Source organism: Channa argus, chromosome 1, assembly GCF_033026475.1.
Source record: "Channa argus isolate prfri chromosome 1, Channa argus male v1.0, whole genome shotgun sequence".
NCBI lineage: Eukaryota > Metazoa > Chordata > Actinopteri > Anabantiformes > Channidae > Channa > Channa argus.
The window spans coordinates 5,428,304-5,453,449 of record NC_090197.1 but is presented as its reverse complement, the minus strand read 5'-3'; the positions used below and the strand labels follow the sequence as shown (position 1 = coordinate 5,453,449).

Sequence of the window (25,146 nt, the reverse complement as noted above, 5' to 3'; positions counted from 1 at the left end):
GAAAACAGGTGCCTGCTTTTAAAGGGTCCTGGCATTACACTTAGAAACTTTCCAAAGATATTTACAGCTGAAGCGCAATGCTGTTGAGATGAAGTGGTCCTGATGCTGAGAAACATTCTGTCGCCATGGCAACAACCGAAACCCTTTTTTACTTTTAACAAAAACAGCTCAATGCTGGAAGACATCTGAGTTTAACTCAGCAGGAACAGGATAATAATAAAGAAATAAACTGTTTATTTTCAAAGCTTTGCTTTACAAATTAAATACAGGGGTCATATGATACTTATTTACAATGTGGGAAATACCATTACAAATCCATATAATATTGAAAAACACACTATGATATACAATTTACATGTACAAAAGCCTGTTATAAAAATGTAAAATTACAGCTACAAACAGCACAAGATCAACAATGTCTCTATTCACCTGTTTATCCTTTCTGAGCGTGCGTGTGCGTGTGCGTGTGTGTGTGTGTTTGTGTGTGTGTATGTGTGTGTGTCGGCCATGTGGTTTGAGCGGGTCGGAAATAGGCAGGATCAGATCAATTGTCCACAGGTAAATCCATCGTAAGCCACCAGTTGCCGTGGAGACGCAGGCATTACCGCGGCGACACGTTGGGGGGATGGTTGAGATCTATTGACGCAGTCAGGCGGCTCGTGGCTGTAACGTGTCACGTCTGACATCCACTTTCAGACAGAGATGCAGAAGTTTGTATCTTTGAAGACATCACACGCTGGTTTGACAAGTAATGCATGAAAACAGTTCCTGCCGGTTAATTGATGACATATATCACATAGATTAATTTTTTTTTTCCTGAATGCCACAAAAGCAAATTAGGTTTTCTTGCTACATAAAAGCATGTTTGAGAGTTTTCAATATGAAATACTAATGCGAAACAGTCAGAATCTCAGTGTGCAAAAGTTGCTAAGTCTGCCATATTTTATCAAACGCCCTGCTACATTATTCGAGCACTATCCTTTGTTTTCACAAAATAATGGGCATATTTTTAATTGCCAGCGCTTTAGCAGCAAATACAGTATGAATCATCCCAACTCAGGTCTCCGTGTGGCTTGATTCATCTTTTGCCTCCTGTTGTGGTTGTGTTGCTCACATATCAAAGAAAACAAGCTAGTGCAGTTGAGCTAATGGCAAAAAGCAACCTATGGACCTGTTCAAATGGAAGGAAATCCTATTATGTGTGCTCCCTCGGTGCGACCGCAGTCATGACCACGTAGCTGCTAAATCCAAAGCTCCGTGGTCTTTGGAGGCCTCAAAGTCATTCTGCTGAGAGCGTAAGAGGGAGGAAGTGAGGGCGTAAGTGGAGAAGGCAGAAAGATGGGAGAGGAATGGCAAACAAATATAGAAAAAGCTAAGTAACTCCTCACGTTGCTCATGGCTGAGCTCGTGCTAATGAAGTGCTGCAGAGCAACATGATGAAAAACCAGAGCAAGCAGAGAACTGATTGTAGGATTCCATGATCTGCAACTATATAAAAAGGTTCTGCTCCCAAAGGGCAATCAGTTATGTGGGAATGATGAGCGTGTTGTGGGGGGTCCAGAATCAGTTCTTAGTGGCAGGGTTCAAAGGGGATCTCGGTGAGCCCACCGTGGAGCTCCACTGATTCCTCCGACCATGACATGATGTCACCCACCAGGTGGCCTCCACAGGTGGCCTGGCTGTGGATCTCGTTGGGCGTCAGGACTCTCGACCAGATCTGGAGATCAGACAGCTCTCCCATGAAGGACTGTGTGACATCAAAGCGTCCTCCCAACGTGTCCTGTGCAGTTGGTGAAAATGTAAAATGCGAACAATATGATGAAAAACTGAAAACCTAAAAACTGCTTTGCACATTTGGACACCGAGCTGATCTTTAGCTTTACACTCCACTTTAAACACATAACGACACAAGCAAAGAAGAAGATGCTTCCCATGGTTCTAGTTTGGGGAGTATGTGTATGGGAATAACATAAAATGCCTGTCTGCCCTCAAAATAATAAAACTTCTCTCTGCTTCTTGTTAAAAAACTCCTCCAGATGACATCATCTGGGAAGGGAAAGCAGAAGTTTGATTGCATTAATATACTGTACATTTCAAACTCGAACTACAGCAAGCAAACTGGAAATGGGTGTAAGTATTTAAGTATTTAAGTATTTTCAAAAACCTGGATTTACAAACGCAGAAATATGTTCCTCACTTTATTGTGCAGAGCTGCTAACCAATCAGAGAATTCTATAGATTTTTGCCTCTAGTTACTGATTTTATTGATAGTAGCTTTAAAAATTCATTAGTCTTTATGAGTAAGACACAAGGTCAAAAGAGAAGAATTTACTACCCTCTGGCTGACTGAACATAAATACCTGTTCCTGGCCCAGGATGAAGGTCCCTCCGGGTTTGATGGGGTGCCAGGCCGACAGGCCTTGGCCCGTGCCCTTCTTCACTCCGTCCTGGTAGGCCTCCCAGACTCCGTCACGTGTTGTCCACGTCACACACACGTGATGCCACTTCCCATCTGTCAAGGTTATGGGCAACATTGCCACCTAAAAAAGCACCGGTGGAGAAAGGAAAGCGGAGAATGTTTGTTACAGTCCATTGTGAAAGTCAGCTTTTTGGCTTGGGACTCAAGAACAAACCAACATCTTCCTGATTTTTAGTTAAATAATTTCCAAATGCTATGAGGCCCACAAGTAATTTGTTTCCCATTGAGATTTACCATGTGAGCTTTTAGAGAATTGGTCCCACCTGCATAGAAACCAGTAAACTAATGTAAAAACTCCCAAACAAGACCTTAGATGCATCAATTAACAGATTCAGCCGAATGGAATAAGTTACATCTTGAGATACAGTTAGGCTCATAAAAATTGGAACAATATTTGGGCTCTGGGTGCATCACACTGAATTTGAAATGAAACACTCAAAATGTGATTAAAGTCAAGACTTTCAGCTGTAATTCAGACTTTGACAAAAGTGTGTCGTTAAGAGCCATTTTAGTTTTGAAAAATAATGAAACAAATGGCTGACAAAGCATTGGCATGGTCACATGTGGCTTCTTATACATTTGCATTTAGTAGCCGATCACTGGAACTCTGGACATGAGCTCCAAAGAGGTGTCTATACATGTGGAGGAGGACATCAATGTCCACGGGAACCAGGTCCCTCATATTTATTGATGATCTGTCTGCTGAAAAGTGTGTACGGCCACAATCTGCTCAGATTCAGCCGAATGCTGCAAGACCGTGTGGTATTGCAGATGGATAGTGACCCAAAACATAAAGCATCAGCTACCCAAGGATTTCTCAAGACAAAGAAACAGGAAATTCTTCACTGGCCAAGTCAAAGAGCAGCTTTTCTATCAGGGAAAACAAGACCGAGGGGGTGAAAGACCCACAAACATGCAGCAGCTGCAGTGAAGGGCTGGCAATGCATGTTGTGGGAGGACACAGCATTTGGACATGTCCATGGGCTCCAGACCTCAGCCATTGTAAGTCAGAAAATTAATTCCAGACTGAGGATAAGTGACATTCTGAAGATCACTTTAACGCGTCATTGATCAACGCTCGACTCCCACAGAGCTTCTCCTGGGAATGTCCCTCCTACAGACAGTTAGGCCAGTCAATTACAATAATCAGATTAATTGTCAGTCTTCTGTTTAGGGGAAAAAGGTATCAGCCTTTCAAAGAATGACAGATTAGGAGGATAATAGAATAATTCAATAGAGTAAATTGTTCATGCTGAGGCATACGTTGTCAATTAGGAAGGCTTTCTGGGAGAAACAACAACTTTAAACCGCTTGTAGGTGTGTAGGTTGTCAGTGTGAATGGTCGTGAGGCCTTGTGAAACTGCTGGGGTAGGCTCCACCCCCCTGTGACCCCCCAACTGGCTAAACAGTTAGGATGAAGGATAGGTACACATAAGGCATCTACTCAGTGTTGGTTGTGTTTTCCGTACTCTGTTTTTAACAGGATAATAGGAGGTTTCCAACTTCAAGAAACTCAAAAATACCACACAGCACGAGGTGGCTCCTTTAGGCCAGTGGCTGGGACGCGTAACCATATTTGATGCGACACCTGAGCCAGTTCCATCTGCTGATGGGGACCACTAAATATGGTTTATGGCTCCCTGGGATGGTTTTGTTGGTTCACAACAGCAACACACGCTCGCCAGCTGTTTTCCGTGTAAGCTCACACGCTGACAGCAAAACATGACTCATCATGGGCTGACAAGACACACAGGGTCACGCCAGCATGTGCTGCCGTGGCGTTTAGGATCACTAATGCATGTCGGCACTGAAGAGGATCAATTTTGCTCAGCAGACTGTCCTATCCTTCCCCTTCTGTCTGCATGGAGACGCAGGTGTCAAATGAAATGACACCATCAGACGCAGCTCATAAACAACAGTGCTTCCTGTGAATCAGCAGGGGCCACACACAGAAAGCAGCTGCCTGCTATAAAACAACGTGAACACACGGTTGTAGAGACAGAAAATATGAACGTGCATGAGTTAATGACTTTGGCTTTCACCTTGTCACTGATTAGCAGCTCCATGGGGTTGTTGCCCCATTCGATGAGCACCAGCTCATTGGCTTGACCTGGTACGGCATAAGAGAAGGGAGTGCCGAGGCCGGGACCCTCTCCCGCCTTCAGCCACAGGCCGACGGTCAGGGCGAAGATCTCACTGACCACCGAGCGCTTCATGCGGGCAAACATGTAGTTGGTCCTCATGGGGAAGTCCAGCATAAAGGCGCTGGGGCTCTTGAGCTTCTTGTGATTTCCTAGTAAGAATGAGAGTGCAAGATTTAAGACAATCAAAAAAAAAATATATATCAAAATAATTAATAATAATAATAATAATGACATAACATTGTAAATGAAATATCCGTTTTTTTTCTCTGTACCATTACATGTAGGTATGTTAGCTGTCCTTTTTTGTGCATTCAAGCTGTATTAAGCCTTCTGTCATACTAGTGGCTTGAGAGTAATTTAATATTTGATTACTTTTGTAAACTTTGTATCTTTATTCTGGTAAATGCTGTTTATTTTCCAACACAATGATGGTTTTGTATTCATATTTTGGATGCGTTATGTAATTGTCTGTCCTCGTGTGTTTAGGCGAGTGTGAATGCATGAATTCCCTTCACTGACAAACAGAAATGCACGTTTTTTTCAATTTCTAAGTTTAAAGGTAATGGCACAGATATACATTATCAGATATAACGAACATTTAAAAAAATAGCAATAGCTGCTTCCTGGTAACGTGATCAGAGCATTTAACCAGCATTCATGAACGATCGACGTGTCTTACGATTATTCTCTCTCTAAATGTTGTAAGTTAAACTGTGCGTGTTTGGGAATTTTGCATCTATAATCAATTTTCAGTGCGTTTTTTTGTGTGTTTGTGAACAGATACAGCTCATATTATGAAAAGAAAACAAAAACATTCTGAGATGTTTCGGAAACTAGTTGTGGTCAAGTGTTGTAGCTTGAAAACAATGAAATAATTTAAGTTAAATTCCAGCTGTGGGGTAATAAAACTTGGTACATGTTAAATATACCGGTATGATCGTTGTCATATTGTTCAGACAAGCAGGTTTTTAAAATGTCTTTTAAATCTGTAGTTTTTTTCTGTAAATCTAATGTAGAAACATGATTGCATGGAGTTGTGTGTGTGTGTGTGTGTGTGTGTGTGTGTGTGTACCATGGTCAGTGTTGCCATGGTGCAACTGACTGAGAACGGTTTCAATCTTGCTGTGCCCGGGCCCCTGCAGACTCGTCTCTTTGCTGCTGAGAGGCAGTCGCCGTGATTGACCATCGTTGCCGTGGTGGTCATCGTGGTGGTCGTTGCCATGGGGTTCGTTGTCAAGATGATCGTCGTGGTGGTCACTGTAGTGGTGAATGGGACTATGGGGATAGTCATGGTGGTCATCATGGTGGTGATCAGCATGGTGACCGTGGTGGTCACTGCGGTGAACGCTGTGGTGGTTGCTGGGATGACTGCTGTAGTGACCATGATGCTGGCTGTGGGGCCAGGTATAGCGGTGGTCATAATGATGATCATTGTGTTGATGACTGCTGTGATGGTTGTGCCGCAGGCTGTCGTGGTGGTTGCTAGCATGGCCGCCATGGTGGTCATCATGGTGACCGGTCCCATGGTGGTCATCGTGGTGGGGGTCATGACGCCCATTGCTGTGGTGATCATCGTGGTGGTCGTCCAAGTGGCTGCTGCTGTGGTGACCGTCATGGTGATCTCCATGGTGGTCCTTATGGTGACCGTAGTCGTGGTTGTCATGGTTGTAGCTGTGCAGCTGCTCCTCCAGAGCGCTGATCTTCCGCTGCAGGAGTTCTCGCAGGGAGCTGGAGTAGGAGCTGGACGAGTTCCTGGCCTGCAGACAGACACAGATTTCAGCAGTGTATCTACATTTCAGCATTTCTTTCCACAGTTATTCCAGTAAGGACGTGATTTTGAATTCACTTATTTTAACCAAACCGTAACATATCAATTGTCTAATAAAAAAAAATACAGAATATTAGAAATGTAAATTTGTAAGTCTTACAGTAGAAATTCAACAAGCCTCAGCTTAAGGTCTACTTATTCCCTTTTTTGGAACTTTCAACCACATCAGAGAGTTTTCATCAGGGGAAAGACTATGAATTAGGACATACAACAAGAGCTGACCTGACATGTCAGCAGCACTATCTCCAAGACACGAGGAGTCAGACTGCACTTCCTGACGAAGACACCGTGATACTTGTTGAAAGCTCTGGGGAAAAACGCTCGAATTGCTACTTTAAAGGTTAAATAGTTGATTGGAAATGGAAAAACGAGGTCAAAATTTGAGGACCATAATTGAATTGGCAGCGAATTCTGTTACTTGCAGCGAGCAGAATAATTTCAATTAACAAGGGAATAGTTTCTGCCCCTCCCTTCAAGCCATCCTCCTTCCTCTCCCTTGCTCACCAGCAAATCCGGCTTTGTTCCCTGCCAGCGCACGCCTTGCCTAATAACCCCATCAGGGAGGATGAAACTAATTGAAGGTGAGTGTGGCTAGGGCTCTTTGGCTTGTGGCCAGGTGCTGGTAGCATCCATATCCAGCTAGAGCCGGAAGTGACGGAGGATAAATCCTGTCTCCACCTCTGTTTTGTCTCGCACCTTTTAGGAAGATTAAAGGGGATTCCCAGGCAATCCTTTGCCTGTGTCCAGCCTCAAGCCACCCGTACTGACAATGAAGCTTTCACAGACCAGCAGACAGCAGGTTCTTGGTCTCACATCGTGATCCTTGCATCATGAATATGTGCAAATGAAAGAACTGGACCACATGTATTTGCTTCTTTTAGATGATGAAAAACTGTTCGGAACATTAGAACATTGACATTAGAATAAAGCTTAATGCAGACTACACCAAAATACCCAATGCAGAGAAGGCTTACAGAGGCTGTAACATGACTTATCTTAAGCCAGGCAGCGGCAAAGGGTTACAAGCAACAGACCAAACACAAACGCCAATAAACATAAAGATGAGGAACTCTCTCAGCTGTCTCCACCATGTTTTCTTACTGTTTGACTAAAAGCTCTGAGATGCTTCTGTCTTAGTCTCATGTCAGTCATCTCCCTCCCACTGTGCGATGAACGCTTGGCCAAGCGGCTGTTTACGGTCAGGGGTGAGGGCTAATCAACTTAGATCAGCTTCCTGTGCGAGCTCGGGCTTGGCTACCGATACCCAGGAGAGGCATTGGAACAACTCGGAGAGGACACGGGCTTCCGATACCTCACAGACAACAAACAAACAGCTGTGGTTTTGGCTGTGTGGGAGTCGTACGTCTCATCTGTTTAGCAAAGACTTGCAAATCTGCTGCCCTATAAAAAAGTTTGTCTTTATTGCATTTTTAAAAAATAAAAGTATGCTTCCACCCTTAGCTTTGTCTGTTTAATAGATATTGGTTGCTTGCTTTGAATTGTACTTTATTTTAAGTCACCATCCACAGTAACGTCTCTTCATTACCTCTGAACATCTTCATAATGAATTAAAAAACGGCCTTTGACACAGTCAGCCCTCACTACAGTATGAGTTACCCTGTTGTCATGAAACGCATCCTTCTTACAGTATTTTGACAGCGGAAGTAACTGGCAGCTGATTGCGCGGCTGAGCTCGTGTGACCCTCGATGACGCAAGACATGACCCCAATTAAGTCAAACCTTTGATAGGCTTCCGGCTCCCCGCAGGCTGTTCAGCCTTTCTTTTGCACTCATATTACTAAGCTTTTCAAAATGTTTATGCGGTGCAGTGAGTGCATATCATTTACCCTTTTCACCCGAAGCATCAGAGCTTTAATTACAGTACAGCCGCAGGAATATGTTTTAGATTTTTTAGAAGGGAAGACTGCTGAGCTGTGACTTGTTCGCCCTGCAGAATTTACACACTGTAAAGGAGACAACCGGATGGTATCTGGGAGCAGATTTAATTTAAAACATTACACAGCTCGACTGGGAGATGACTGGGGTTGTGAAAGAACAGAAGTAACCAGTTACAATTAAGTGAATACTGAAATGGCCTTTTTTTTTTTTTGTGCCTTGGTCCGGTGGCAGATGCTGTAACAATTTAGAAATGTACATATATTTTTACTTCCATTTTTTGCAATAACTCCTTTGTGTTCATTAAATGATCTACTTCCAATTCAATGCAAGTGATGGAGGACAGAATGCACAGTCCTTAGCTTAATCAAGGTTAATAGGCGCCAGCTGTTTGATTTTGACAAATTAAGTGGATATCATTAAAAGGCTAAATCAATATGTATGTGCACAATTTATTCAGTTAAGGGAATTTTAGGCGACAGGCTGTTTTTTTAAGTAGATTTGTAGATGAGAAAAACAATGACGGATACGCACTCAAGCGGCATGGTGCTGAATAAAGAGTACAGCCATTACCACAAGTACCCAGTGGAAAAGGGTAAAAATGTGATTCTTCTAGAGGGTACAGCTCCAGTGACAAGATGTAATTTGTACTAGTTAATCCATCACCTGAAACTCAAAGCGTTTTTCTTTAGTTGACTTGCATTAGTCTCGAAGCCAGATCTCAGTTTTGCATTCACACAAGCCAACTTTGTTGAATGGATGTGCACGTGCACTCAAAAATAAAAGGTTTGTACAACACACTAGTCGCCATGTTCAAAAGGCCCGAATAAAATTTTAGAGCTGCTACTCCCAAGTTTGGCATAAGACCCTGGTTTTCATAGACAGAATTACTCACAGTTTTTGCAAGGGACGTAATCAACTGAAGTATGACGTCCTAAGGCAATAAAGTTGCATCCAGGTGGTCAGGTGGATGGTGAACAAGAAAAGCGCATTGGTTAAGGTTTTGGGAAAACATGTTCTGTCTGAAGTCACCATGAAGGTTTTCTCTGCTAAGCCAGACCACAACTTTTCCTAATCTTAACCAAACCTGAACAAATCCCCAAAAATTCCAGCTGGATATTGTACCGTATATTGATACTGCAAGAATGGATAGTCTGAGAAAAAGAAATATATTGTCTTTAGCTACCTTACTAAGTCCTGATGTGCTCAATAGAGGACATCCTGGGCTTTCCAATCCTATCTTACGTGTTTGTCTCATACTGAGACAAAACGGAAACTGGTCTCGTGAAGATATCAAGACAAATATTTACCACACTGCACTCACCTGCAAGCTCTCCAGCCTCTCCTTCAGTGTCTGCAGGGTTTTGCCCGTCTGTTCTGGAGAAAACGAGCTGTGTTTGGTGTATGATGAGACCTTCCTGTTGTGGGGGTCTGCCCTGTGGCTGACATGGGAGTAGTGATGCTCGCTGCTGTGATACGCTGAAGGCCCATGGTGCGATGAGGGTGATGCGTGGTGGCTGCTGTGATGACCGTGGTGGTCATCATGGTGACTGTCGTGATGGTTCTCATGATGACTGTTGTGGTGGTTGTCATGATGACCACTGCTGTGGTGACTGCCGAAGCCCTCGCACAACGTGAGCTTGGCGGTCAGCTCCCTGATGGTTTCTCGCTGGTCCAGGATGGTCTCCTTCTGCCTCACGAGGCTCTCGCGCAGATGCAAAATCGTGGCTTTGGCCTCGTCGGACATGATGCCTCGCCGGTTGCTGCCATTGTGGCTGTTGGTGTGGCCATTACTGCTTGCTCCGTGGGGCACGCTAGGTGGGGAATAGCAACTTGGATCGGCTTCTGGGGGAATTGGAGTGCAAACAAATTTGGGGCTAATGCCGTAGTCATGTTCTATGCCAGGCAAAGGGCCACTTGCAGCAGCGCCTGACAGGAAGTAGTGAAAAACGAAAAACCCCAGAGAGGCTCCAAGCCATTGCCGATACCTCACAGACAAAGGCATGACGCTTAGAGGACAGATGTCTGTGCTCATATTTGGTTTGAGTCCAAGTCCAAGTCCAAGTTATTCCTTGAAAAATTACCTCCTTCCAGTCCTCCCAGCCTTAGCTTTATTTTGATGAACACCATGAATGGAGGTCATTGGCAATGAACTGGAAGGTTTCGGGGGAAAGCATGTCAACAGCTAAAGTGCCAAAAAATGTCCCCACACCAAATAAATTTCTTTATGCTTCCTTTAGGACGCAAATCACTCGCTCTAAGACAGTATTCCAAAAGCGCAAAAAGGTTGCTGCCAGACTCTGTTTGGCTTCAGAATGACCCTGCAGTATTTGGGAGGGTTTCTTGGCACCATGGCAAGTTAACAAGTCGTGAGAGCTTAGCTGATGTGTCCTAATAGGCTCTTCCGCTGTCTCGGAGAAGTGTCATTGGCCCAACGCCAGCCAGGTGATCTCTCTCTTGGCTCCAAAGACCTCCTGTGTTTGACAGCCAAGAATAATCCCGTTAACTTTGGCTTCTAGCCACCCATCAGATCCCAGGGTTCCATAACCTATATGGTTAGTTTAGTTCCTGAAGGAAGGAAGAAGAAAAACGGATTCTTACATGCAGATCAATTATGTTATTGGTACCAATTTGAATAAAGAACAATTTACTGTACATCCAATTAGAAAAGCAGAACAAACAACATAATTTCTTCATGTGATCATTCAAAATGTTCCTGCTCACCATAAAAGAAGTAAGACTTGAAGAGGACTTAAAAGACGGGAATGTGGGTCATGAGTCAACTGAGAGACAACGTACTTTGTGTCTGTAAAAACAGATGTACCTATGCAGTTGTATGATATTTACACATTTATAAAGGCAGATGACGTTTTGCATAAATGAGCAGTGATTCGCATCAACAATCTCATCTCCAAATCACTCCAGCGTTTCCTGTCCACACTGATCTACATAATATGGTAGGTTTAGTGACGCCAGCAGGTAGGTAGACAGCACTGAGGGGGAGGACAGTCTACAGGGATTGTTATGGCTGCACTAGTCCACAGAGTAATCAGATTGCAGCCAATGGATCTGCCCTCAAAACCACAGCCCAGCCATTCACATAATGAACGCTGGGTCTCCGCTGAAACTTGGGTGGGCCTTTGGAGCCCAGTCAGTCACACCAGAGACCCATGAACCACTTCCAGAGCTCGTCCGCCCTCGGCCAGCGCGTGGATTGGTTATTTATAGGCAGCACAGTGCAGTGGGGTGGAGTCATTTGGGAGGGATCCAAACAAACATTCTGATGTTAGTGCAACAATGAAGAACCTCCAATCCAAACTAAATGTCCCTAGTTGTTCATAGTCATCTTATTTAATTATATCAGGCACTAAAATACTTTCCAATATGAGTTAAAAAGTCTATATAGCGTAATGTACACATGCTGCTCTGATTTTATTCTTGCTGGGAAGTACATGTCTGAACCCAAGACGAAGAGGACGTTCCAGAACACACCGGAGACCGTCCCCCTCTAAGCTCCTTATCTCTGTAACCAGTTCAAACACCCACCCCACCCATTAAGTACACACCTCTTTGTCTCACTGCACGCTGTGATACGGAAATGACATTTCTGGCTGCATGTTCAAACCGTGTTTCTATCCATGTTCAGTGTCAAAATTATTGTTCAACATTTTGGCAAAATTCCATCCCCAAAACTTACAATCCCCCCAAATTACCATCTTAAGTGTGACATCTGCTTGTTGCCTTATAGCATCACAGTGGTGAGAGCAAATAACTTCTAAGCACTTTAAGGAATTGGGTGAAATCAACTAATGTTTTTTTTTAATTAACTTGAAATAAATGTGTTGTAGTGTCAATGTAATTTAACTTAAAATTCCCGGATGGTTTTTGTCTGAACTTATAGACAGACGTTGTTATGACTTGTATTTTAATTTAAAATGATGAGTTCAAGGAATTCATGTATGAGAATTGACTCAACTAATTAAATTAAGATGATTAAAAACAAATGAAGTTGATTAAACGTTGAATCACAGTCTGCTGAGATTCAATGTTCGATGGTGGTATGTTACTTTCACTCCGAGTGCTATAAACACAAGGGTTTTATATTTGTCTTTTCATACTTTTGTCAGACATCCAGATAAAACGTCCTTTTTATTTCCAGCACTGTGGCTCACACGCTAAACCGCGATGATTTTGTGGCTGTGGAGATTCTCGGCCGTCCCGGTTGTGGTTATCCCAGAGTACAAACGTCCTGGTGTAAGCAGCTTCCGAGTGCACACTGAAAGATGTCTTGACCTTTTTTATGTTTTTTTCTTCAAAGTCAGAAGACTTTTTAATGAGGCATTCAGAGGTGTGCAGGCAGCCAGGAGAGGAGGGCCTTAATCTGACTGTGAGCCCTGCTGTCAGATACTTAGAGACAACATGTGGAGATTTAGAAGACATGATACTTCGCTGAGACACGTGGCATGAGCACAAGCAGCATCACTGTACAAGAAATGATGCTGCTTCATTAAGTCACTTGTTTATTACGGGAAACACCGTTTTGCTGCTTCAAATCTTTACTTGATTTTGATTTAATTTATCAAAAGTGGGCAAATCAATAACTTTATACACTGTAAAACACTTTAACACATAATTTAGTGGAATCAACCAACCGTTTCTCATTCATTTTTGTAAATATTTATATTTGTTTCTTAATTTCTACTTAATTCAACATAAATGCTTTTTTCTACTTTTTAATTTATGAACGTGAATTGTTCGGCTTTGTTTACGTTTACAAATGCATCGATGGTTTCTCTTTCAGATTTTTGAAAAAGCATTCATGATGTTAAACTATGTTGTGTTGTTTTTTTTTCATATTAATAAAAATTATGGTTACCATAGAGACTGCTGCTTTTCTACAAAATGGGTTCAGCAGCTGCTGATAGAAGTTCTTAATGTCACATGAAGAACTGAATCTTCAACTGACAAATGCAAAAAGAAAGTTAATTTGTCTGCAACTATTCTGAGTGTTAAAGTTTATTGAACTTGTTTTCTCAAGCACATACACTAAAGAACCATCACAAATTCTTAACGTATAGCACATTTTGGTGGTATAGCAGCAAAATTGAAAAAGAAAACCTAAACAACTTTCATAAAATTAGATTTTATGAAAGCGTCCAGGAAAATGAAAATAAAACAATAAAATCATTGTCATTTTGTAATTTACTAGACTCTTTAATACATATTTGTCATTAAAGAAGGTAAATAGAAACATATAAACAATTAAATATTAAAATGTACTAGTTATAATTTTACTGCTGTAATGAAAAAGATGTTTTACTTTAGTACAAAAAAGTATGAATGTTTATATTTAAAACAAGCTGGAGTTTTTTACATCTCCTATTTGTCAAATTTAACCATTTCCATTTCATCATTTTCATTTTCAATTTGTTTTTATGTTTTTTGTTTTTTTTTTAAAGACAATTTAAAAAATCTTGTCGCTTTCAGTCTTTCCGGGGCTGAAAGCTGAACGTGTCGGAGGCTCAGAGCAGCCCTTGAAGGTGAAGTGCATGAGGCTGATCTGGGCATCTCATCTCCTTACGTTTCCCTTGGCTCTCAGTCTCTGCTGCTGGTTCATTTAAGGGGGACATTGAAATAGGATTGGTTGGATATAATGCTATTTAATGAGGACTTGGCTGCAGGGTCCCTGTTCTACCATAGGAATCCGCCTCCCTCCACCCACAAAGTCAAGCCATTGTTGTCACACGTGTCACTGCAGAAGATGAACATGTGCGTCGGTTGCAGCCAGTAATCATCAATAGTGACTATGTACAAAATTACTTATAATTTCACAAAATTATGCATTAATTTTAAACTACGCCGAAAGGACTAAATAAATAAATAAATAAATGCATTAAGTTTAACTGTTCAACTGTATTATTCCCAAAAAATATTTTTGTTTTATAATGAACCTAAACGTGGATGATAACTGCTGGTTGTACATTGAATCATAATTAGAATCAATAAAAGAAGCCCTGGCAGAGCTTGTAGACTTTATTATCATAAAACCTCTGCTGAAAGGATGCTTTTTATTTTATGGGTCTTTTTGAACAAGCACGATTTTAAATATAAAAGCACCAGAGAGCATTAATGGACACATCTGACAGTAATAAAAAGCTTCTCCATCTTGCTCCTGAGTGTCCTCTCTGCAGTCTTCATATACGTCTGTACTGTACGTCCTGACAGAATGCTCTCACCTGGCTGTGCATTAGCCCTGGATCATTCAAACAAACTAATATTCAGTTTTTTCAGAGAGACCTCCTATGAATGTGCTCAGGGAAGGTTTTTTGTTGTTGTGAGAACCAATGTGATGAGTGTTTTTGGTTATAAACACTCGATATTATGAGGTCTTTTTAAGGCCTTTTCGTTAATACGTTATAATAATACAATAATAATTTTTTTAGGTATGAAGATTTTAATTTGTGAACCTCTTGTTTCTAACTGCTCTATGACTTGTTGCTTGCTGTGCGTAATTTGTTAAATTATCGTAGACACAGATACTGTAGATTCTGTAGTAAAAACAAATGGTTTAATGATATTTTTATAATAAATTTAACACTAATCTAGTACAGGATGAAATAAAAGAAAAGAAAAAAAATAAAATTTGTCCCTGTTAACCCAACCCGGCCTCATACAGTATCTAATTGCCTTACCGACTTTAGAGTTGGTAAACGTCACGTGTACCCAGTGGCTTTACTGGACCCTTGAACTTTTCATTTTAGCACACACTGGGTTCTATGAGTTAGTGTTTTGAATTTTGCTTCTCGAACAAACTCCTTTGCAACTTAACAGCAATGTAATTAAAAAAAAAAACTTTTTTCCATGGAATATGATCACTGGATGCATTGGGCTGTGAAGCAACATGTTTTTTGAATGAATAAGGGACTAAAATTATTAAGTTTCTCTAACCTTAACCAAGTGCTGTTGTTTCCTAAAGACAAGCAAAAAAAAATAATAATTAGCACTTTAGGGAAGACAAACGGGATGTTGTTCTCCTCGATCAGATCATTTTGTCGACACGTTCAGTACTGGTGTATTTGCCATTTACGTTAAATGTCAACGTATCTTTAAAATGCAGAAAACGTAAATACTTCCCATCAAAAACGTGTAGAAAAGCATTTTGTAGGAGACAAAAGGAGCGTTGGTATATATTCTGTTCCCACAAGCACCAAAACCTGGTTGACATGCCCACCACGTTGACATTTGTCCCCCATGACTGCTGAAGTTATGTGAAACAAGCATAGGGGTTTAATTATTAGGTTTTCTATATTCCATTTGTTACAGGAAACTGTTTCCACCACTTGGATTTGTGTTGTAATGTAACTCCTGATGTTTGTGTGGATGAGTCCGCGCCGTCAGCACCTCACCAGAGGTTACACGCCTTCATCGGACACCTCCCTCGCTAGGATAGCTCTCACCAGAGCAGCTGGGAAAAGCTGTGGAAAGCTTTCGGGCTCAAGCGGAGAGAGTGAAAACACCGACGAGCTAATGTGACAATGCAGTGGCTTAGTGCAAAAGCTCAACGGAGGCGGAGCTGCAGGGAGCTCAGGTGTCTAACCAAAAGTCTGCACAGAACCAACTATTGAAGTCATAGAAGTCAAAACCACTAATAGCTATGTAATTGTTTGATCATGTCATGAAGCATTTTGCAAATTTGGTTTGAAAGCTACTTCACATGTGAAGTTGATGCCTACTCGATGGCATTTTAATTAGATTTTAGTTGGTCTGTGAAGCACTCTCGTGCTGCAGGAAAGTGCTGCGATGAATGTGCCCCCACAAATAAAAAGAGTCACGTTGTTAAAAGCTGTTTTTACAGTAAAGAAACACTCTTCATTTTCTCCATCTGCACAAAATTAGAAGTTGGTGCACAGTGACTGATGGTCAAGTTTAAAATGATTTTTTAGAGCCCATCATTTGTCAGATGTGAAGCTTTACAGCCTGGATCATCTACCCTTTGGACACACTTAATGCTGGACCTCATTTTTCCTATATAAAGCTTCGGTGATTTCCATTAGTGTGCCGTAAAATAATATCACCATTTATCTCAATGCTCGGCTGTCGGCGGTTTGGTGAGAGCAGGTGTTCCGCTTGTCAAGAGCTGGAGTTCCGATGCGAGGGTTGATGGATCTCCTCACATTTGGTTTGGCCTCTGTAAGCTGTCCCTGTCCTTGCTGCAGTTAATGAGGAGAAGTCAAATGAAGGTCTCAGGGCTGCACGTGGCTTCGAGTTCATCAGTGCACCACCGACTGGGCCAGTGGCTCAGCAGGAGAAGTGCAAAAGCCAATCAAACCGGTTTTGACATGTCCACTCAAAGTAAATTCGGGCGCCGTGACTTATGCAATGAATCGTTATTGTGGATGCGTGAGTTCAAGCAATTCTGAACAAAGCTCAAGCATGAGGTGACAAACACCTCCAGATCTTTGGCGCACGTGATCCAAAGCCCATCGAACCTGCACTGATATCAGACAACGATGAAGGTGTGTTTACATTCTATCTGCGTACCCCAAGTACTGTCGGACGCAGACCTTATTTAAACAATTCCCATTGCAGCCAAATGTGACAGCGCCCTGTTATTTTGAATTCAACTAAACTCCACGTCTGAGTTCATCTCAACCAAAATAACCGAACAACTCGTCTGAACTCGGCAGCATCCCACGTGATTCAGCTCAGGTCGGCCTGTGTCTTTACATAAACCTGCTGCTTACTGCCGGCCTTTAGATTTTATAACCCATAAGAGCTGCAGACTTTCACAATGAACCACAGAGTAACGCATGGACAGAAGACCTATATTCATTTACTGTAAAAAGTGGCTTTTGTGTACGAGAATGTGCAGTATAGTGTAAAGTATTAGTAGCTACTCAACTCTGAGAACCATGAGAATATTATAGTATGTGCTTTACATAACTAACTATATGAAAACACACCTTACATATAACAGACAGAACAACGGGCTCCTTTGAAAGCTGCAGGTAATTTAAGCCTGGATGAGAGTTTTTTTGACATCGTCTGCGTCGAGATGTTCAGCTCTGCTGGGGAAACGGTCACGCTCCACGTTTAGCTTTTAAAAATCTTCTACTAAAACCCTTTCATTCATCGAAGGATTTGGGAAGAGTTTTGGAAAGTCAAGATATTTTTGTGATGAGGAAACTAAAGTTTTCTTACCTGCCCGCGAGGGTGAAGTCCCCAAGCTGGTTAGTCCATGCGACGCACTGATCAGCTTGATGAGGATTGGCTTTAGGTGGATAAATTTAACTCCCTCTCCCTCTCTCTCTCTCACTCACACGCTTCTTCATTGCACATTACGTTCAGTCAGTTTAATGTTACTTCCTCCTAACTGATGGTATCTGCTCAGCTCAGAGGAAAAGCGATGAAAAGTGACAATGACTTATTTCACGCATCAAGAGATGAGAAGATCTACAAATTGTAGGACAACCGTCACTCAGCAGCTTCTACACGTTGTTTTGACTTTCCAACTGTTTTCACACACATTTCCGACTCAAACCGTATTTGCAGTCAAACCGGTCACTTTGTCATCTTAAGTCATTTTAGGTGAGGATTTAGTTGAGCCTTTAGACTGAATCCAGCCCCCATAAATATCAGCCACACCCATCCATTCCCATCAGGGCTTCACAGGAAGTGCACCTGCTGTAGCTCCCGTCCAGGCCGAAAACAGCGTCCACACTGGAAAAGCCCCACATGCCCGTGTGGCCGTTTGACAGACCTGCTAATGAAGCCATCAGAGCACAGAATAAAACACAAATGGGTCTGTTGTTAGACTATCACAGTTCCCTTCAAAAGTATTGGAACAGCAAGGCCACAATTATTTGTTTTTGATCAAACCATGAGCATAAGACATAAACTTGATGGTATTCATACATAGATAACACAACATGGATGTTATCACCTTTTGATTTGCTGCAATAATCAAAAAAAATAATAGTGTCAACTCCATGAACGGAGGATTAAAGTGTCCTAATGTTATTTAAAACATTTTAGTCTTGTCATTCCAATTTTACATTCACACCCCATGTACAAGTAAAATATCAAGAAACCTGCATGTAGTTTACATTATCTAATAACTCGAGCAACTCATTTAAAGAGCAATAACACAAAGGGACAAACTGTGAGAACAATGCAGACGGGCTGCAAGGCAGGAAAAACCAGCCCGTTTTCATTCCCAAGGCGTCAAAAAGCATCACTGTGTCCAGTCCCTTCTCCACGCTGTGAGCTTTCAGTGTATTACAGTGGAAAACCGTGATGCTTCGATATCGGACGCTTAAAGCACCAACATTGAATTTAAAGTGAACAAGTCTCTGACGGAGGTGGACAGGGTAGTGGATGGCACAAAAAAGACAACAAGACAAAGGACTTTTCCACAGTAGACTGGGGTCGTTACACATGCTTTGTAATTTATCTTGTAAATTAACTTTGCCCTAAAGTTTTTGTGCCTAACACTGGCGCAATGTTTGTGTTTTGAAATATTTATTATTTTAGATTTTCAGATTTTGTACCAACCTTGTTTTTATGTTTTGGACACTATGGACATTATGCAATGTATTTGTGCCATTTTCTTGTCTTGTCTTTTCTTGAACTTTGACCTACATAAAGTCGTTCCCATGGCGGCAAACAGTGGTGCTCCTGGAGCTCCTGTGGTAACACGTGTGTACCTGTACCTTTAATATGCAAAAGGATGCAAAAAGCGGCACAATTTAACGCCTTTGGAAGCGTCATTATCTGACACTGTGGGATGAGAACATGTTGGTAATACCTGCATCACGTCTCCCAAACCATAGGAACTAATTACCATTACAAGCACACAACATTTACAATATTTATAAATTGTTAATAAGACAAAGAAAAGTAAACTAGATGCAGAGAAAGAAAAAACAGGGTCTCACAGAACCCATATCTTAGTGTAAGATCACATCGCGTAATCTCAACTGCTGCTGTGAACTTCTGCAGCACTGGTGGTTTCCTCCAATTCAAAGTAGAACTTTTAACAAGCTGCAAGGAACAGCCTTAAATTAAAATGTGTTGCGTTCAGCTGTGGGCTTTGCAGCACATGTAGGTGGAGAGTGATAGTGGTAGTAAGAACAAAAGTGTGAAAGTTAAGTGAGTTTCAGTCTAGAAAAAGGTCTTGTGTCTGCATTGCATTCTGGTCTATTTTTCGCAGCTGCACGTGGGTGGAGAGAAAGCTCTCTGTGTTTCCTCTGCTCCAGTGAATTTCTCCCCGCGAATGTGCAAAGGAAGGAATCATTTTCTCCTTGGCTCAGAGAGACCTGCCATCACTTGATTTCAGTAATAAACTCACCGAACACTATTATAATCCATGATCGTGTCTAAAATAAAACATTACACATGGGGATTTTGTGCCCCCATGTTATGACAGTCATAATTCTTGCATGCTTTAAAACTGTTGTTATCCAAAAAACAATTTGGGGGAACAAAAAAATAGATACCATAAAATTAGCAGCACTTTATTTTCGAGAACGAGTCAAAAACCGTGGGGGATCCATTTTGGGAAATATTAAATTGTAATGTCCATGAGACTGAACTACTCGCCCTGTTCAAACACGAACACAATCTTCACTTCACTTCTCAAGTCCATTTGCAGTACGTGTAAAAATCCAGGCCTCCCTCTGCGTCTTAACCCAACCCCAACAATACCAGCACATACTTCTCTAATTAAACTAAGAAATAATTATGGCTCTGAGATCATTACGTACTCTGCGAGTCATGCTGTGGAGCGTTTCCACAGCCTAAGCATGTTTCATAACCCTGTTTCAGACTGACCTCCTAACCTCAGGGCAGGCTGAATCTAGGTCATCTTCCCTGCTCTGACTCCTGTGATTCTAACCGTGGCAGCACAGTGACACATATTCAGAGTCATGCTTCTGTCACTGCTGTACATTACTGATTTTTCAGTTTAAAAGCTAGAATATATGAAGGAGATGACACGATTACATGATTCCTGTATGTCAAGCAATTATCAGCAGACCGGCATTTGCTACATATGCTACACATTGACTCCTGCTGCAGTCGCTTTGTACTTCAAATAGAAAAAGAAAAGGGAGAACTGTGCATTTCTGTTCCAAAGCTTCTCAAAGGTTTTGATCAGGGAGAATCAAAGGGTTCTTTGATACTATAAAACTTTGTTACTGGGCACAGGCTCAGGCGCCGCGAGAGGTCCCAGGGCCCAGAGCCTCAGAAGATACAGTTTGTATTTCTTGTTGGAAAGAGCGCAGTTAAAATACACAAAATATGTAAAATGCCACAATGGAAAGAATCGATGGAAGAAAGGACTGGAAATGCCTCTTATGAGAAAATGTTGAGAAGAATTACAGGACATAAGATGAAAGAAATGTGTGATATATTGTGACATATTGTTATCATGGTTCCATCAACTGAGGGCAATATGTTTTAACATCAGAAGCTCTGGTGGCCTCATATCATATTATAGAAAGTAATCTTGGGTTTTGTTTTACCTGTAATTTTCTTTTGTGCATTGATTTAAAACTAAGATGAACACTAATGGGAACTGGACCCCAGATCTATAAAAACAGGCACCAAATGCCCAAAAGGGCCGTTTTGCTAACAATCCGTCCATGTGTGTATCACACTTTGATTTGTCTCTAAACTGGGATCTCCTGTACGTCCTGTTGTCTTTTTAATCGGTCACGCAGGGGAAGCCACTAGAAGATTAATTGCACCATAGCAACGCAAAGAGCTGAAGGCAACATGTTACAGTAGAGTAGATCGATTCATCCTGCACAGTGACGATGGAAAAAGTCCAAACCTGTTGTACAGTGTATTGTCACAGCCTGGTGTTCTGATATTCTCAGAACGCAGCACAAAGACATTTCTCATAAGGTCATTCTGTAAGGTGAAGACATCCTTTTAGAGGTTGCAGACATTCTTGGCTTTACAAGATGTCAGGTGGATGTGGACGACAGTTTCTCCATGTAGGACTTTGCTTTAATCGAATACACAGGCAGCAGTTGTGCCGAGAGCCTGTCTGACTGGCTCCATTTTCCTAGTGGAATGATGTCTGGAAAGTGCTTTATTCCCGTATGTATTCATGCTCGTGTGAAACAAAGCTCCTCGTGTGGTAAAAGCATTTTAGTCAGCGTACGACTGACAGACGCATAATAGTTTTCCGAATGAAATCAGCACATGCGAGCCACTAATACACAGGAGTGAAACTATGAATAAATTTCAATATTTCTGCTGCAAATTTACCGAATACTTTACCGTCAGATAAAACCAGTGATTGACAGGCCACATGCAAAGGGCCTTATGTAACCGCTAATGCTTCACCCTTTAATTGAGAGGGAACCAGATTGTTTCTAATAACAAATGAGTGAATTAAGCTACTTGAGGGCAAAGCTGGGAAACGTTTAGAAAATAGAAAAGTTTGTGTTGCTTTTGAGAACTGGTTACGATGCTTCATAGACTGCTCCTATTCAATGTGAAGCCTCATGGAGCAGATTAAACTGAGGTACAGGTGTAGGTTCCCATTTGCGAAATGTTTCTTGCACGAAGCAGCATGGAGCCGGGTTAAAGGTCTGAAACCAAATGGAGCTGTAGAAGAAAAATTGACATGAAGACCAACGAGAGAGCAGTGAATGTTCCTCTCATGAAAGCGTTCAGACTCAGATTCACTCAAACGCGACACATTAAAACAGTCACGACGCACTGCGTGGCTTTGTCAACTGTTTCTTACCACAGCATAATCCATGTGTAGCATCCAGAAACACGGAGGCTGCAAAGAACTTTCTTTTCATCATGTAGATTAATATTGACTGAAATCGGGGACATTGGTATTTTATGAGCAGGGAGAATCTGTAATGTTAAAAAAGAAATTCACCCCATGGCTGTTAGAGACACACAACCAGCGGGACAGTTTGTCAAAAGGGCATCACCACGTAGGGAAGCAGGCCTTCTTTGGAACTTCGCTCTTTTTCAATGGCATTGTAAAAACTTTAAAAACATTTGGGGAGAGGAACAAAGACATCCAGTCTAGTTTGGGTAGTAATCAAACATAGTCAGGCTTAGTAAAAAATACTGGTTTGCCTTGTATGACACATCATGTGGATGTATCACAGGACTGGTTATAAAAGCAGGAAGAGCAGTAATTTCACCAAACCGCTGGTTTTTGCCTGCTGGCACAAATGACCCACATAGTTGTATTCCAGGCTCTATAATATGATATGTCTTAGCTTCCTATTCACTAACAGGTGAGCAGACAGCCATTCTACACAGCAGGTATATCTGCACGTCCCTTTGTGCATTTCTGATGCTTTTGATGCGATTTGCGAGTTCACTGAAGTGTCTCTGCGTGGCTGGTTTTCACCAAAACAGCAGATGTGCCGAAGTTTTAGAAAGAAGTCCCTGATGTTTCGCTCTTTCAAAACTCTCTCTCTCTCTGCTATGGGTTTGTCAAGGCTTAAAATGAAATAAATAAATAGTAAATCACATCCATTCCTTTGTCACATCCTTTCTGCCATAATCACCGTAACACATCAAGGCATTAGAATAGAATTGACATATGATCAATTTTGGATTGTGACCTGCGGGGCGATGCTGACGCAAATGGATGATTAAGGCTAATTGTCTTTCGCACAATAACAGCTAAAGATGGAAAAGAGCTGCTTGATGGAGGGAGTGAGCGTATGGATAACAAGGTCACAGAGAGACGGAGGAACAACAACAACAACAACCACAGTTTGAGAGACAGATCATGAAGAATATGTGAGCAGCAGGTGTCCTCTTTGTTTAAGATACAACTTTGTGTCCCATTTAAACTAAGGGTACCTGAGGTGAGCTGATGACTGACACGTTAAGGCAGAACTCCAAGTCAGAAAGACAAAAGGATGATGTGGATCTAGATCTGCTACCATCTCGTCTCACTCGCTGCACACATCTTTGGAAAATGTCCAAACTGCTTTTATTGGAGATTTGGAAACTAACCCAACGCTTAAAAACACTTATATAATCACATTATCAATAAAGTCAAACCACCAAGCGTCCTTACTAAACCTAACCGTGTTTATGTGCAGCCGTAATACAGCAGTTTTGACTGCTGCCATGAATGTGGGGTTAATGGGCTCATTACTGTCCCGTGTGGCCGTAGAGCAGAAAACACCCACTGAGAACTGTTGTTGTAGTGGATGGTTTTTCCCCTAGCGACTGAATATCGAGCCAATTGAGCGATCGTTGAGTTTGGTGCGGACTTTCTTGGCTTCGGCTGTGCCGCTCGTGTTTGATTACATAAGCATCCCATTCTTTGAAAAAAAATCAACGATTTCCCTCCTCCGAAGAGTCCGATGATTAAAAAACACTGCTATGTTTTGTTAAATTACCCTGTGGGTGTTTGAGAGATTAGCAGATATTTAAGTCGGCGACTCCTCCGTGAGAAGCCCAACTGAATCAAAATGTCTTTGTTCATAAACATTCATAATTAGAAGGATTTCAGTCAGATCGTTACATAAGCAGTTAGCAGGGCCTGTCAGAGACAAACACAAGCAAGATGCATTTATCTTCGGTTGATTGTTTTTTTATTCCCCTGGACCAAAAGGAAGGGAAGTGAATCTGTCTCCTATTTCACTTGCCCCCCTAGATTGGACTTTGTATCATCCACAGGTTGTATTTGGCTGTGTGACAAGAATTGCACCGTTGCGGCTCCTCAGTCTGTAAATGCGAACCTGGACCGTGAGCTCCATCCTCAGCAGGTCATGCATGTTCAGGGTCCTTCAGGGTCCTGACTCTGCATGTCTGAGGGATCAGAGCGGCCCACTATCACACCCTCCCTCCCTGCCACGTAGTGCCATCTCATGGCCCTGGCTCACTACTGCACTGAGGACACATACAAATTCCCTGTTCTTTAACGCCTGTGGTCTCCACCGGTTCCGGGGCGAACTGGGACTAGAATGTGAATCGATAATAGTCTCTACTACTTAATAAGTGTAAACTTGCAGTAAACCATATGCTCCAGTGGCTCCACTGCTGATCAGTACTGTAGTACTACTACTAAGAAGCTGTTAACTCTGACCTGCTCCATATCAGCCTCTGTTGTTCTTCTCAGCATGCTGTGCATTTTAATAAGGCTGCCGTGGCTTAGTAGTAAAATCACTGTCCACTGTCCATCATTCCCCTATTTTGTCTGTCCCCTTCATGGTTTTCATCTAATTGCCCCCCCCCCCATTTCACATTCAGTCCATCTCTGACCTTCTTTCTCGTACACAGTTCATCACAATGCCGGGCACATCTGACTGCAGTATTCTCTCTGTCTCTGTCTCTCTCGGTCTCTGTCTTCCAGTCTTTCTCAGGCAGCAGGAGGACCAGGCACTTGCTGACCCTCTAATCAGAAAAAGCGACAAATGTGTGAATCAAAAATGTCGTTTTTCGGAGGAAGATGTAAAAGCAGTAGTATACAAAGTATATTTATATACAGTATCAGTATCATCTTAGTTTACAGGACTGTGAATTCAATAAAGAATGAATGTGTTGTCCACCTGATAGATGTCTTTTGTATGTTTTGTCTGTTAGTGGTAATGTCTTTGTCTTGTGTTAATTTCCTGTCATTTTGCCAAATTTTTTGCCAATTTTTTAAAATCTGTTTTTGGTTACAAAAATTTTTATTTTGCCACTTTTTTTTAGTTAGTGAATTGTGTCTCTTTGGTCAATTTGTCTGTTTTTGGTCATTTTCTAATTTTCTTTTAGTACTTGTCTCTTTCTGGTCACATGTCAGTTTTGGCCCT

The 25,146-nt window shown here is 41.8% G+C and overlaps 1 protein-coding gene across 1 annotated transcript; it reads right to left on the bottom strand.

Moving 5' to 3' along the window:
- Positions 1-1,075: 1,075 nt before the first annotated feature.
- Positions 1,076-10,583, bottom strand: LOC137102078 (neuronal pentraxin-2-like). Its single transcript, XM_067481201.1, has 5 exons — positions 9,672-10,583; positions 5,696-6,380; positions 4,522-4,772; positions 2,361-2,540; positions 1,076-1,780 (listed from the first exon to the last, which is right to left on the bottom strand). The coding sequence occupies exons 1-5, from the start codon at positions 10,350-10,352 to the stop codon at positions 1,571-1,573; spliced, it is 2,007 nt and encodes a 668-aa protein (XP_067337302.1). The 5' UTR covers positions 10,353-10,583; the 3' UTR covers positions 1,076-1,570.
- Positions 10,584-25,146: the final 14,563 nt, after the last annotated feature.